Source organism: Pan paniscus, chromosome 2 (assembly GCF_029289425.2).
Source record: "Pan paniscus chromosome 2, NHGRI_mPanPan1-v2.0_pri, whole genome shotgun sequence".
NCBI lineage: Eukaryota > Metazoa > Chordata > Mammalia > Primates > Hominidae > Pan > Pan paniscus.
This window is the reverse complement of record NC_085926.1, coordinates 109145397-109158331: the sequence shown is the minus strand read 5'-3', so window position 1 is coordinate 109158331 and position 12935 is coordinate 109145397. Positions and strand designations below refer to the sequence as shown.

Here is a 12935-nt window from a genome sequence, read left to right as displayed (position 1 = left end):
CAGACTTTTTTGTATTTACAAAGGAATTGCTCCCAACACATAAACATCGTGCTTTTATAAAGAAAGCTACCAGGTGCTCTGAAATTGCGAGGCAATTTCATTGTGCTTGGCTTACCACATTAAACTTCAATGGTTCCTTATTTCTGTTTACTCATGAGTCAATCAAGTTTTGATTAAATAAAATGACAACTAAGAAAAACAGGTCCTCCACGCCCCCATTCCAGAGATAAAAGCATGGCACTACATTGTTATCATATAATCTGAACATCATCAAAATTAAGATTTTCTCAAAAGTCACTGTTGGCTGGGCGTAGTGGCTCACGCCTGTAATCCCAGCACTTTTGGGAGGCCGAGGCGGGTGGATCTGGAAGTCAAGAGATCAAGACTATCCTGGCCAACATGGTGAAACCCCATCTCTCCTAAAAATACAAAAATTAGAACCCCATCTCTCCTAAAAATACAAAAATTAGCTGGGCCTGGTGGCACACACCTGTAGTCCCAGCTACTTGGGAGGCTGAGGCAGGAGAATCGCTTGAACCTGGGAGTAGGAGGTTGCAGTGAGCCAAGATTGCACCCACTGCACTCCAGTCTGGCAACAGAGCAAGACTTGTTTGAAAAAAAAGTCACTGTTAAAGAGAATGACAAGCAAAAGAATGGGAGAAAATATCTAATTATATAGCTGACAAAGGACTTGTATCTAAAATATGTAAAGAACTCTCAAAACTCATCAATAAGAAAATGATCCAATAAAAAATGAAAAATCTGAACAGATATTTCACCAAAGAATATAAACTGATGACAAACCAGCAAATGAAAAAATGTTCTACATATTAGTAACTAGGAAAAATGCAAATTTAAACCTAAATAAAACACAACCACACAACTATTAGAATATCTAAAATTTTTAATGTCTGACCATAAGTGTTGGTAAGGGTATGAAGCAACTCACTTGGCTCATAGGAACATATAAGGTAAAACCATTTAGGATCACAGCTTGGCATTTTCTTAGAAAGTTAAACACATACTTACCATATGATCCAGTCATTCTACTCCTAGGTGTTTACCCAAGAGAAATGAAAGCATATATTTACACAGACACTTGTACATAAATGTTCATAGCAACTTTGTTTGTAATAGTCCCAAACTGGAAACAAAAATGTGCATCAACAGATAAATATGTAAACAAAATGCAGTATATTATAGCTACGTAAAGGGAATGAACTACTGATCAACACAACATGAATGAATCTCAAAATCACTATGTAGAGTGAAAGAAGCAAGACCAAAAGATAGAACATATTGTATAAAATTTGTGTAAAATTTGAGAATATGTAAACTAATACATGACAGAAAGCAGATCAGTGGTTAGTTTCCCAAGGATATGAAAGAGAAGCTGGTAAAGGACTAGAGGGGGGAGATTACAAAGGGACACTAGGACTTTTGGAAATGACAGATATGTACAATATTTTGATCGTGGTGATATTTGCCAAGTATATTTGTGTGTGTGAGCAGTACATGTAAAACATATCAAATGTACATTCTTAATATGTGCAGTTTACTGTGTGCTAATTAATACTTTAATAAAGCTCTTCTTAAAAAAGGAAGAAAGCTGTCATCACAGGTACTGCCCATTCATCACTAAAATGTAAGCTCCACAGACAATTTTTTTTCATCTTTTATTAACTACATATTCTCAGTGCTAGCACATATTAAATATTCAAGAAATATTTATTTGATAAATGAATGACAAAGAAAAAAAACTAAACACTACTATGAATCAAAAAGTGTAGACTCCATATATTCTAGTTTCATTTCAAGCACTACTAAGCTTATAATAAAGGTATGGATACTTCTAAAAGAAACATATGCTAAGTTTAAATAAATCAAAGTAGCATCAGCTTTGTTTTTCTACTGAAATAATTTCACTGCTTAGCATCTTTAATATTTTTATCAAGAATTATACAGCTTTTTAAATAACAATAACAGCAAATGCACAGTAATTACTGTGTCAGGCACTATTCTAAGGATGTAGCATATATTAGTTGATTAATCCCTATAAAACCTTATAAAACAAGCTTATCTTTTTCTCATTTATAAGACAGATAGCAAAAGCTTTGATATGATGAAGACATCAATCTTTTATACTTCACATGTTACATCTGTATCTCCTTTAATTTTATGATTCTTGACAAATATTTTTAGATATTTAGATTTTTAATACTTCTTTTTGCTTTGAAGGGCCCTCCCCAACTAAAATTAGTTTATAAATCATTATTGTATCCAAGCTTTGTTGATCACAAAATTTTTTTTCCACCTCAGAGCAGAATAAAGCCCCACAATTCTTTCACTACTTGTCTCAATAATTGCCACTACTTACTATCTGAAGGCAATATAAAAGACGAAAACATTTTTCTACTCAAGGGGAAAACCATGCTAGAAATACTCAATCCTTATTTGAATAATCCACTCAGTCATATACTTCTCTATAATTTGGAAAAAAATGTTAACTCTTCTATCATATTCCTCTCTCCCTTCCCTAATCCCAAAGATCATAACTACTGGTAGTGTCTGGAAACATGTTAAAATATTCAGATCCTGGGAGAAAATAAGACCATCAATGATTACTAACAAAAGCAGCCTACCTAAAAATTATTATTTGAAGATGGCAATGATGTATTACAAAAATGACTTTTAAAAAGATATAATGATGGGTTCAAGAAAGGTTTAAATGAAATATGGCCTGATTGTAACTGAATACCTGGAGAGACTTTTCTCTTGAACTTATATCCTTAAAACCACAAAGTTTGGCAACATTTGAGCTCCAATCATAATTGTTTTGCTTTTCTAAATCTTCTTATAACATAAACCAGTGGAGATACATGATTCATCTTACTAAACTGTTTTTGCCACAGATTTGGATACCATGGAGCAATGCACATAAAATTCATGCTGGAATCAAAACAAAATATTTTCACATCTACTTATAAAACGTTTAGAAGTTCATCACGATTTTGTCCAATAAATAAAAAGACAAAAGAATAACAATTTGCAGGAAAAAATGGCTTTTTAAACACTTGAAAAGATGGAGAAACCCACTAAAAGATTGCAAAATTACTATCATATGTACATGCCATTCCTATCAGATTAGCAATAATCAAGTGGTATACATATACATACTATTGGTGAGGTTGTGGAGAAACAGGTATTTTTATATATTATTGGTAGAAGTGCAAAACAGTACAATTCTTACAGAGGATTATTTGGCAATATGTATCAAAACTATAAATACATTTACTGTTTGATGTAGCAAGATAAAATTTAAAAATTTACCCTGCAGATTATACTTGCATACATACAAAAGAGCATATATACCAGGCAATTCATTACAGCATTATTGGTTTATTAAAATCTTTTGACATTACAAACTATGTAATATACACACATTACCATACTACATAGACATAAAAAAGACTGAGAATGCTCTCTGCATCTCAATAATAAAAGATCTCCAGTATATTTTAGGAGAAAATGGCAAGATATGTAACAAGGTATATGTATATATTACTTTTATACAGGGGGGAAATAAAATGCACCTGAGTGTGTGTGTGTGGGTGTTTTCTTGTCTATGCTTAAAGAAACAGTGCCAAGACATAAATTAATAAAAGTGGTTATCTGTAGATGGGGGTAGGGTAAATAGGTATAGGAATGAGACCTTAGAAAACACCTCTTTATATTGTTTTGTATGTATTATCCATACACTAAAAAAATGTAAAACATTCTTTATCTACTAACACTGTCATGAATATTTACAAACATTTACTAAAGAATGCAATATACTATAGTAAATTATTGGAAAGAAATTCAGTTTTCTCAGATAGTTAACAGTGCTGACACACTGCATAACCAGTATGACCAGCTTAACATTCCAGGCCAGTGACTCAGGTGTTCAATAGATCTCTATTTTCTTATGCTAAAAGGCTACTTACAGAGGTGGGGAAAGGCACTGCAGAAAAAACAGAAACTACAGAAAATATAACAAAAATAATATTCACTGAGAAGTCTATTACAAAGATAACTGCTAACATTTAAAAATATTTCTATAGTCTCTTTTTCCCTGTTCTTTTTCATACATTATATATTGATATCTCATACTTGATACAGTGATATTATAGACACTGACATTAAATATACTGAAATATAGTATCTGTGATATGGATATTATAAATGATGCAGAAATTTTCACAGATTATAAACTGAAGAGAATATAAAAAAGGGCTTGATTCCTTTACCTACTCATTCAAAACCTGTTTATCGGAATACATAAGGTAATGCATATGTTTATTTGCTTGATTTAGTTATTCCACATATACTAAAACATCACGCTGCATGTTGTATATCATAAAAATATACAATTTTGATCTGTCAAATTAAAAAAATTATCAGGTACTTATATGTGCCAAGCACTGTGTTATGCACTAAGAATATGGTACTAAACAATAGTGACATGACCCCTGCCTTCATACTGCTTACAGTTTACAACAGCAGTTCTCAAATTTTTGGCCCCAGAACCCCTTTATGATCTTTTACATTTTGAGGACCCCAAGCACTTTCACTTATAGGAATAACAGCTATCTATATTTATCATGTTATTCATTTAAACTAAGAGTTTTAAAAAATTTAATTCATTTAAAAAGAATAGGAAACCTATTACAGGTTAATATAAACAGTATCTCCTAAATTTTATAAACCTTTTAATATCTGGGTCAAAAGAGGAAAGTTTGATTTTTGTATCTGCTACAGCATTCAGTCTACCGTAATATGTTGTTTAGTTGAAGTATATAAAGAAAAAAAAAGCTTCACGCAAATACATTAGTTGGAAAAGGGAGACTATTTGAATAGTCTTCAGATAATTAGAAAAATACTTCTGCAATACTAAACTAAAATGTTACAAGTGGTAGTTTCTTAAGGTTAGCTGCTATGTGGAATCTAAAAACACACCAATAAGCTTTTTATATTCTGTGTCATTCATACAAGTACTTTATGCATATATTACATTTCATCACATAGAAAAATTACACACACATACACAAATATACATATTTGTGTATATATAAACCAAATGTCTTAAGTCATGAAAACTGACATGTGTTCTTATACATGAAATACTGTTCATAAAACGGTTTTAGGATTGTTAAAAATTAAAAATTTACCAAAAATCATCTGACAGATAACTACTGTGAAAATAGGTATCAGGAGAGAAAATCTCTTGATAGTTCAAGCGATTGAAAAGCTTTTATTAACATGGTATGTCAGCACTGTAAAAATAACTTCAAAAGCCTCATTCCCCATAATATTGCTGCTAGACTGAAATTACTATTATCATTCTCAGTAGAGTCAAATAAATATCCATTTCACGGAATCTCCTGATCATGATTTCTAAGATTAAATACTATTTTAGCTGAAACACAGAATATTCTAAAAGACTTACATTTTCATTCAGATTTTTCCATATCGGAAATCCAACTACATTCAAAATACTAGATATGTTTTCCTAAAAATGTTCCCTAGATCATTTTAGTTGGTTTGGAAAATAGTTTTCACAATGTTTTTAATTCTTCCAAATCAAGGCTAAAAAATAGCATTATTCATAGAATGCAGTGTTTTCAAAAATTTTAATGCAAGGAAATTCTATACTAGTCTTCAATTATTTCATATCAGATTTAAAACTGAATGACATAAGGAAGCCCCCCACATGTATTCCCCTGAAAAATCACAATATGCAAGGGATAAAAAGGAGAACTGTCATTTGCAGCAAATAGATTATATTCCTAAGAAATGTAAAAAAATAAAATAAAATGAGAAACCATTAGAATGAATCAAAAATTTGATAAAAGAGGCTGCATATAAGATTCATATTTTTAAACAGGCATTTCTATATGCTAATAGCCAATTTAAAAAGTCCATGGGAGGAGGGTGGAGAGAAATCCCAGTGACTATCAAAATACTTAAAATGCCTAAAGTAAACCTAACAGGAATGTGGAAAGTACGTACCAGAAAAGAGATTCTATTCCAACACACACACACACACACACACACACACACACACACACACACACACACACCCATCAGAATAGAGGCTTATCTGGTTTCTAGATGGGAAGAAATGACATTATTGTAAAGTTGTCAATTCTTACTAAATTAATTCAGGAGTTCAATAGAATTTTTATGGAATCTGGGAAGGTAATTCTGAAGTAGACAGAGAAAAGAAAAGTCAAGAAAAATTTTGAAAGAAGAACAGAGATAAGGGAATTTACTGAATATCAAATCATATTATAAAGCAATAGTAATTGAAATAGCAGGATCTTGGTTTAGGAAGAGAAAGACATAGCAATACAACAGAATTAAGAGTTCAGAAACAGACCTAATATGCATGAGAATTTATTTTAGGATAAAAGTGCTCTCAAACCATGCAAAAGTATAGGTAATTCAAAAGTATTTGGACAACTGGTTATCCCATTGGGAAAAATGGGTCTCTACCTCTTTATCAAGTTTAATAAAGTTTCAGATTAAAATGAAATATAAACCATAAAACTATTAGTTTTCTAAGACTTTTTTCTACATTCTAGTTCAAGGAGAGAGAAGGAAATGTAAGGAAGCCATTTCAGACAATACAGAACTTCCAACAAATACAAGCAAAGAGACAAACAGATTTTTACTACATAAAAACGTACAATTTTCTATATGATACTATAAGGTTAAAAAATAAGAGATGAATATAATACAAAAGACTACTATCCACATCAAAGAGTTCCTAAAAAACTAAGAAGTTCAAAAAGAAACCAAAAATCTGAAAAATGATACAAAAAGATAATTTACAGAACTATTAATACCTATAACCAATCGATCATGAAAAGCAGATCAACTTCATCCAGGAAATCTACAAAACGTTTTAATGAGCTACTTTTTCAGTTATCTAACAGGCAAAAAAACCAAATCCAGACCAAAACCAAAACAAAACAAAATACAACAGCTCCAGCTAAGAATTTTATGACATTTCACACCACTTGTCAATTTCATTTATTTGCCAAAAGATGAGACTACACTCTTTATGTGAGAACAAAAGGTCTGAAAACATGGCACATCTTCACCATCAGGACACCTAACTGTGTAAGATGACAAAGCTAGTGCCCACTGACAGTGGGCCCATGTGCCAGGGAATGCTCCTTCCTGCCCCACTCTTGGACAGTAAACTGACTATATGGTCAGCTGAAGAACAAAAGGTGAGAACATCTTGGCAGAAACATTCCTTTAGAATTTTTCCACCAAATTAAATCAATGAATTGATGGGCTAATGATTTGCCTTATTCAGGCTGAAGATACAGGACATATTTTAGGAGGAAAGTATTATAGACTATGCCCCCAGAGGTTATACAACCCCAGTACAGCTTAGAGATCCAACATGTTGTATGGGTGATAGAGAAAAAGACAAAACAAACATACAAACACAACCACTAAACTTGAGAATCAAATAATTCAAATATTCTGATAGTTTACAACTTTCCCAAATACCAAATACAGCACATTAATCCAGGTACAGAATACAAGATAGAAGCACTGAATCAATACTTTCACATGAATTAATGTGAACTGATTCCAAAATAGAATAAAATATAGTACACTCCAAGGAAAAGAAGCCCTTCATGCTACTCAACATATATTCATTTTCTACTTTTTATTTTACAATAAATCTGTAGGTCAATAAAACTGTATTAACAGTAAGTCTTCAACAAGTATTTAGTAAAAAGCCTAATATAATGTTGATATGTCTGATCTATACTGGCCATAACTTCTTGTTTGTTGACAAAATTTGATCTCTTAAATGTTTCAGAGAAATGACTGAGCATGTTAAAACTTAGGTATTGCTATGTAATCTTTAATGCATAATGACTAAACAACATTTAATGCATAATGACTAAACAACATTTAATGCATAATGACTAAACAACATTTTGAAAGAAATAATACAAATGGCTTAGTATTTTTTTTATTGTATCTTACATTATCTTAAGTGTACTCATGAACACATACCTGAAATAGGTCTTTCTGAGGCAAAGGTGGGGATCGTTCTTCATACACAGGAGGTGGTTTATGTGTGGGTGGAAGGTCAATCCTGCATTGCAAAGGTTAAAATATGTGATTGTCACATTTAGAAAAAAAAAAAAAGCAAAAGAAAATCAACGTTCTCATAAGTTTTGAGAATATTTTCCTCATATTATATAGATAATATTTACTCTAGCCTACCTGCTTAATTCAGTTCTTACATTGCCATTAATCTATCAAAGATCAAAAATAAAAGTAAACATTGGTGTTAAAGGTTGCCACATGGAGAACCAATCACATTTAAAGAAGGAATTAAAATAGAAGAATTGAAATTAAGTAATCCAGTATATGACTTTACTTTAGTGCATGTTTTAATATTTGACTATGTCTACCAACATTTTAGAGTCTCACTACACTTTCCTCCAAAGTGTCATAATGAGAAATGTTTACACTGTATTTTAGAAATACTTCCAAAACTGATTTTCAAAAGCTCTAGTCACTCTTACAATATTCACCAATTATATTTTCAACGTACAGACCATTATAAATCTTGCCATCTGAAATAAACAAAATAACCATTACATTTTTAGGGAACATATTTATTTTTTCCAAAGTTACATGAGCTATCAGAAAATCAACATTTTCATATATTTTAAATATAGTTTACTTATAACAAAGATAGTTTTAATATACCTTATAGCTCCCTGCATTTTACAAAATTTTATAAATACAGTCTCATGCTTTTGAAGATCACAGATAACATTTTCAGTACTTGTGCTTAGAAAATCAAAAAGTTATCTATATTAAGGGATAAAGGGAATGAAAGCTATAGATCCTGAAGTAATAAATTCTCTGTGGTCTAATAATGTCTCAATGAGCATAAACTAGTATTTTAAATGATTAAAACTTAAGTGATAAATAAAATGGTTACATTAATTTGTTAACCTACCAGTAAATTATGTTTTTGAAATTATAGAAAAACCAAGATAATCTGGGAATTAAGTTAACCACATGCTAGTCACTCTTGAAAGATTGAAGCACTCCAGTCCCACAAGTATTATACTGAAAGAGCATTTTATCATCTTTTATTTAAAATAATTGTTTTTTCTAATCTAACGAAAATCACAGCAAATTTCTAGCTCCAAGGTGCCATAGGCCATTTAGGTGAAAAAAATGAGGCTCATTGAGATAAAGTACTTGTTCATGGTCATAGTACTAATTTGATCATGATAGAGCTGTAACTGACACACAAATGTCTTTGATGCAAAGACTAGTGCTATAATTGTGCCAAATTACAGAAGCAAAGACATATACAAAGCATTTATGAAGACAGAACTATATTCTTTGAAAGTCAACCTTATGTCCTAACATAAAAACATTAATAAACCACATAAGAAATAATGCCGTTTGTAAAGAGCTTCACAGTTTATAAAATATTATCTTATTCTACTATCATCTCAACCATGTGAGGTAAGTAGGAAGAGCATTATTCATATTTCTCAGATGAAGCAACAAAGCTGTTGATAGAGTTAAGAGAACTGAGACACTGGTTATCTGATTCTACAGCAAGGTGCAATTTCTGCCTTACAACTCTATCTCAATGACTAGGTCAAAAATATTGCTTATTCTTTAAATAAGAAGATGTATATTTTATAAGTCACCAAAAAAAGTATTTTTCTTAAGAAAAAATTTTTAAAACTCAATGTATTTAATAACTTGATCGTTCAGTTATATCTATACATAAGACATGCATATACAATATGAAGAAGCCATTAAAACTTCAAAGATATTTTTGTATGTCTTTGGGTTACCACTTCATGAAAGGCCTACATTTCTATTCAGAAGGCAGGACAATATAAAGTATTACTATGTTACCCTTTATAAAGATGTCTGTCTAATACGCTCTAGGTGAAAAATGTAAGCTGTTCTATACCTCTAGCAGCCCCTTGAAAATGTTCATTTACCAAGATATAGTTTGAGATATTCTGATGAAACCAGGGTCATCTAACAAAGGCCTAACATTATCCTTACTTCTATCCCTTAAGTTCTTTATGAGGAGCTGTAAAGGTAAACATAAAGATTGGACACATACTGATATTCATAGTTGAACAAAGGCAAAAAAGTTACCTACACTTTGTCAAGATAGGATGGTCTTTTTTTTCGAGGAGTCAGCAGCACAGTCACAAAGATAGCAATGATGAAAAGGGCAAGTACAGCTCCAATTACCGCTCCAGCTACAGCTATGGAAGAGGTCTGCTTAAATGGAACATCTGTAAAGTAACAAAAATTAGGCTTTTCAAATAATCTTAAAAATAATTCTTGAAATTGCATACCTTTCCTACAATGTGCAAACTATTTGACTGAAGTATGTTATCCAAGAGCCAGGTTAGAGGACCCCAAATTTCATTCATTAGGTTTAGTGGCATTACGCTAAAACCCTTCCTTCTTTCTTATATTACTTTAATACCTCAGCTTAACTTTTTAAAAATTATGTAAATATCCCCAAACATCACCAAGAGAATATATTCTCGATATGTAAAGAGTACCTGGAGAAGAAGAGAGAGAAAAAGATGAAAGTAATTTTAAGTTTGTACTCTAAAAGGTAATTTTAAAAATCAGTATTCTCTAATATAAACGACCAGTAATACAGACATTTAGCACTTCTATTCTACTAAAATAAAAAAATCTATTAACAAAATTGAAAAACTTCAGGCGCAAAACAGAAAATATCTCAGATCAAAAAAAATTGACATTGGACACTGTAAAATTTGAAAAATATATTTAAATATTAAAACAGGGCTTGCACAAAATTTCCCTTAATTCATGCACATTTAATACAAAGTGCACTAAAAATAGCTTCTCTACTACAACATTTAAATAGAAATTCTTCCTATCTCCTGGCCATAGACATATGTAATTTCTGAATACCAACTTCTCTTTCCCACACTGCACCACAATTTTTTAAGAAAGGATTTAAAAAACATATTTGGCTGTTAGCATTTCACATTTTTCCAAAAAATTGAATCACAATTTTACGAACTCCCAAATAAGGGAATGTACTAAAACTATAAGTACTACATATTTTCAAATGTTAAGTATTAAGGAATGTAACAAAACAATCTTTACGTGTAAGTATTACTTTGACAATTTCAGCTATATTAAATCCAGTAACTACATTTTGTGGAATTTGTGAATTACAAAGTTCCTTCACACATCTGATTTTGTTTTTGTCTTTCTTACCAATAAAAAAAGATACTGAGATAACATTCTATAAATAAAGATATTGCAGTTCTGAAGTTAAATAATCTGCCAAGACCATTCAATCAATGAATAGTAGAGAACACAGAGAGAAATAAAGTTAGGTTGGAGCAGGGTAGAAGCCTCCACTATTACCCCTTGTTGGAAGAGAAGAATGTTTTTGTTAACATATATAATGCCGACTAATGAAGAGGTCTCAGTTTTACTTAAATTGACATAATCTTCACATATACTCTTAAATAACTGCAATAATTGTTGGGACCCAGACACGGCAAAGTTACAGAACTAGCACTATTGGTTTTGAAATATGTTTCACCTACTTACCATGATAGTATTCCCATATAAATACATATTTATAAGTATTTTCCAATTGTTTTTGTTTAAATGTGGGTAACATGGTAGTTTAGATTGCCAAAAAGAATGTTTTACTTTCTTTCAAATTATAAAAATGTCTTTAGAATACTAACAATCCTGAGTTTATTAATGGCTCATTTTGTTTAGCTGATTTTGAAATAAAAATCTTACAACCAGTAAGTCCAAGTCACTCATTTCAATAACGTTTCCAATGAATAGATTCTGAAACATTATAACTCAGTCATTCATGGTGACCTTCATTTGCTAATACCAGCCTGGTTTATCTATTGTTGCTTAATTTTCTAATCTATCTCCATTTGAATATGTACTAGATTAAAAAAAAATTGAAACCCAGTACAGCCAAATATCATTCTGCACTTGTAAATGTGAGAGAGATTTGGGATGACTTACGGATAATCTATATTATCCGTTTCCCCACCATATAGATTATAACTTTGACCACTGAACACAGCCATAAAGTAGATGGTCCTACTCAATCCTTAATAGTAGGCCAGTTGAAACTATTAAGGTTATGCCATTTGACCAAGGTCATACATCTCTAGTCAGTGGCACAAATAAAAAATACTAATTGTCAAGTATGTTATTTACTCCACACCAATTATTCTAAAGGTCTTCCTCTCTTGGAAATTTTTCTTTTGCTAAAGAAGACCTATCATGTTTGCTCAACTGTACAGAATTTAAATTTTTGTTCTTATTTTGATGACAATGTTAATACCATAAAGGTTTTTTTTCAAAATTACTTTTGAAAAGTTCATGTTACTCTTTGAGTGGGGCTAAATTAAGATTCTCAATCTAGAGATCATTATAAATTTTTTATCAAACTATACATTTCCTCTAAGAAAGCCTTTAACTTCAACAATAATCTGAGGTTTGGTAGTGCTCTGTAATAAAACCACATAATGTAGACTTTTAATCTCAATTTCCAACTTTAAATAGACACTATTTTTAATATCTTGAAGTAATGCTTGTCTAAATATATATTCTTAAACATTTTAATTACAATCTATCCAATTTTGTCACACTAGTCTTATGATTTCTAGCTCTAGGATTCTATGAGAGTTGACTATATCACAACACTTCCTTCTATCTTAATTTGGACATCTTCATTTCACCTGGTTCCAGTCATTCTTTAACATATGTATCCTCTTTCTCCCATACCTCTTTGTAGTATTAGAATAGATTGGTAGCTGCTGAAATGAGCA

The 12935-nt window shown here is 31.1% G+C and overlaps 1 protein-coding gene across 2 annotated transcripts in view; it reads right to left on the bottom strand.

Annotated features, from left to right (window-relative positions):
* The window catches only part of NECTIN3 (nectin cell adhesion molecule 3), a 130792-nt gene that overhangs the window by 47488 nt on the left and 70369 nt on the right, over positions 1 to 12935 (bottom strand). For both annotated transcript variants that reach the window (XM_024928162.4, XM_034957067.2), the window contains exons 6-7: positions 10232 to 10370; positions 8089 to 8170 (exon numbers count right to left, since the gene is read on the bottom strand). In XM_024928162.4, coding sequence (XP_024783930.2) covers positions 8089 to 8170; positions 10232 to 10370 — 221 coding nt within the window. The remainder of the gene's footprint in view (positions 1 to 8088; positions 8171 to 10231; positions 10371 to 12935) is intronic.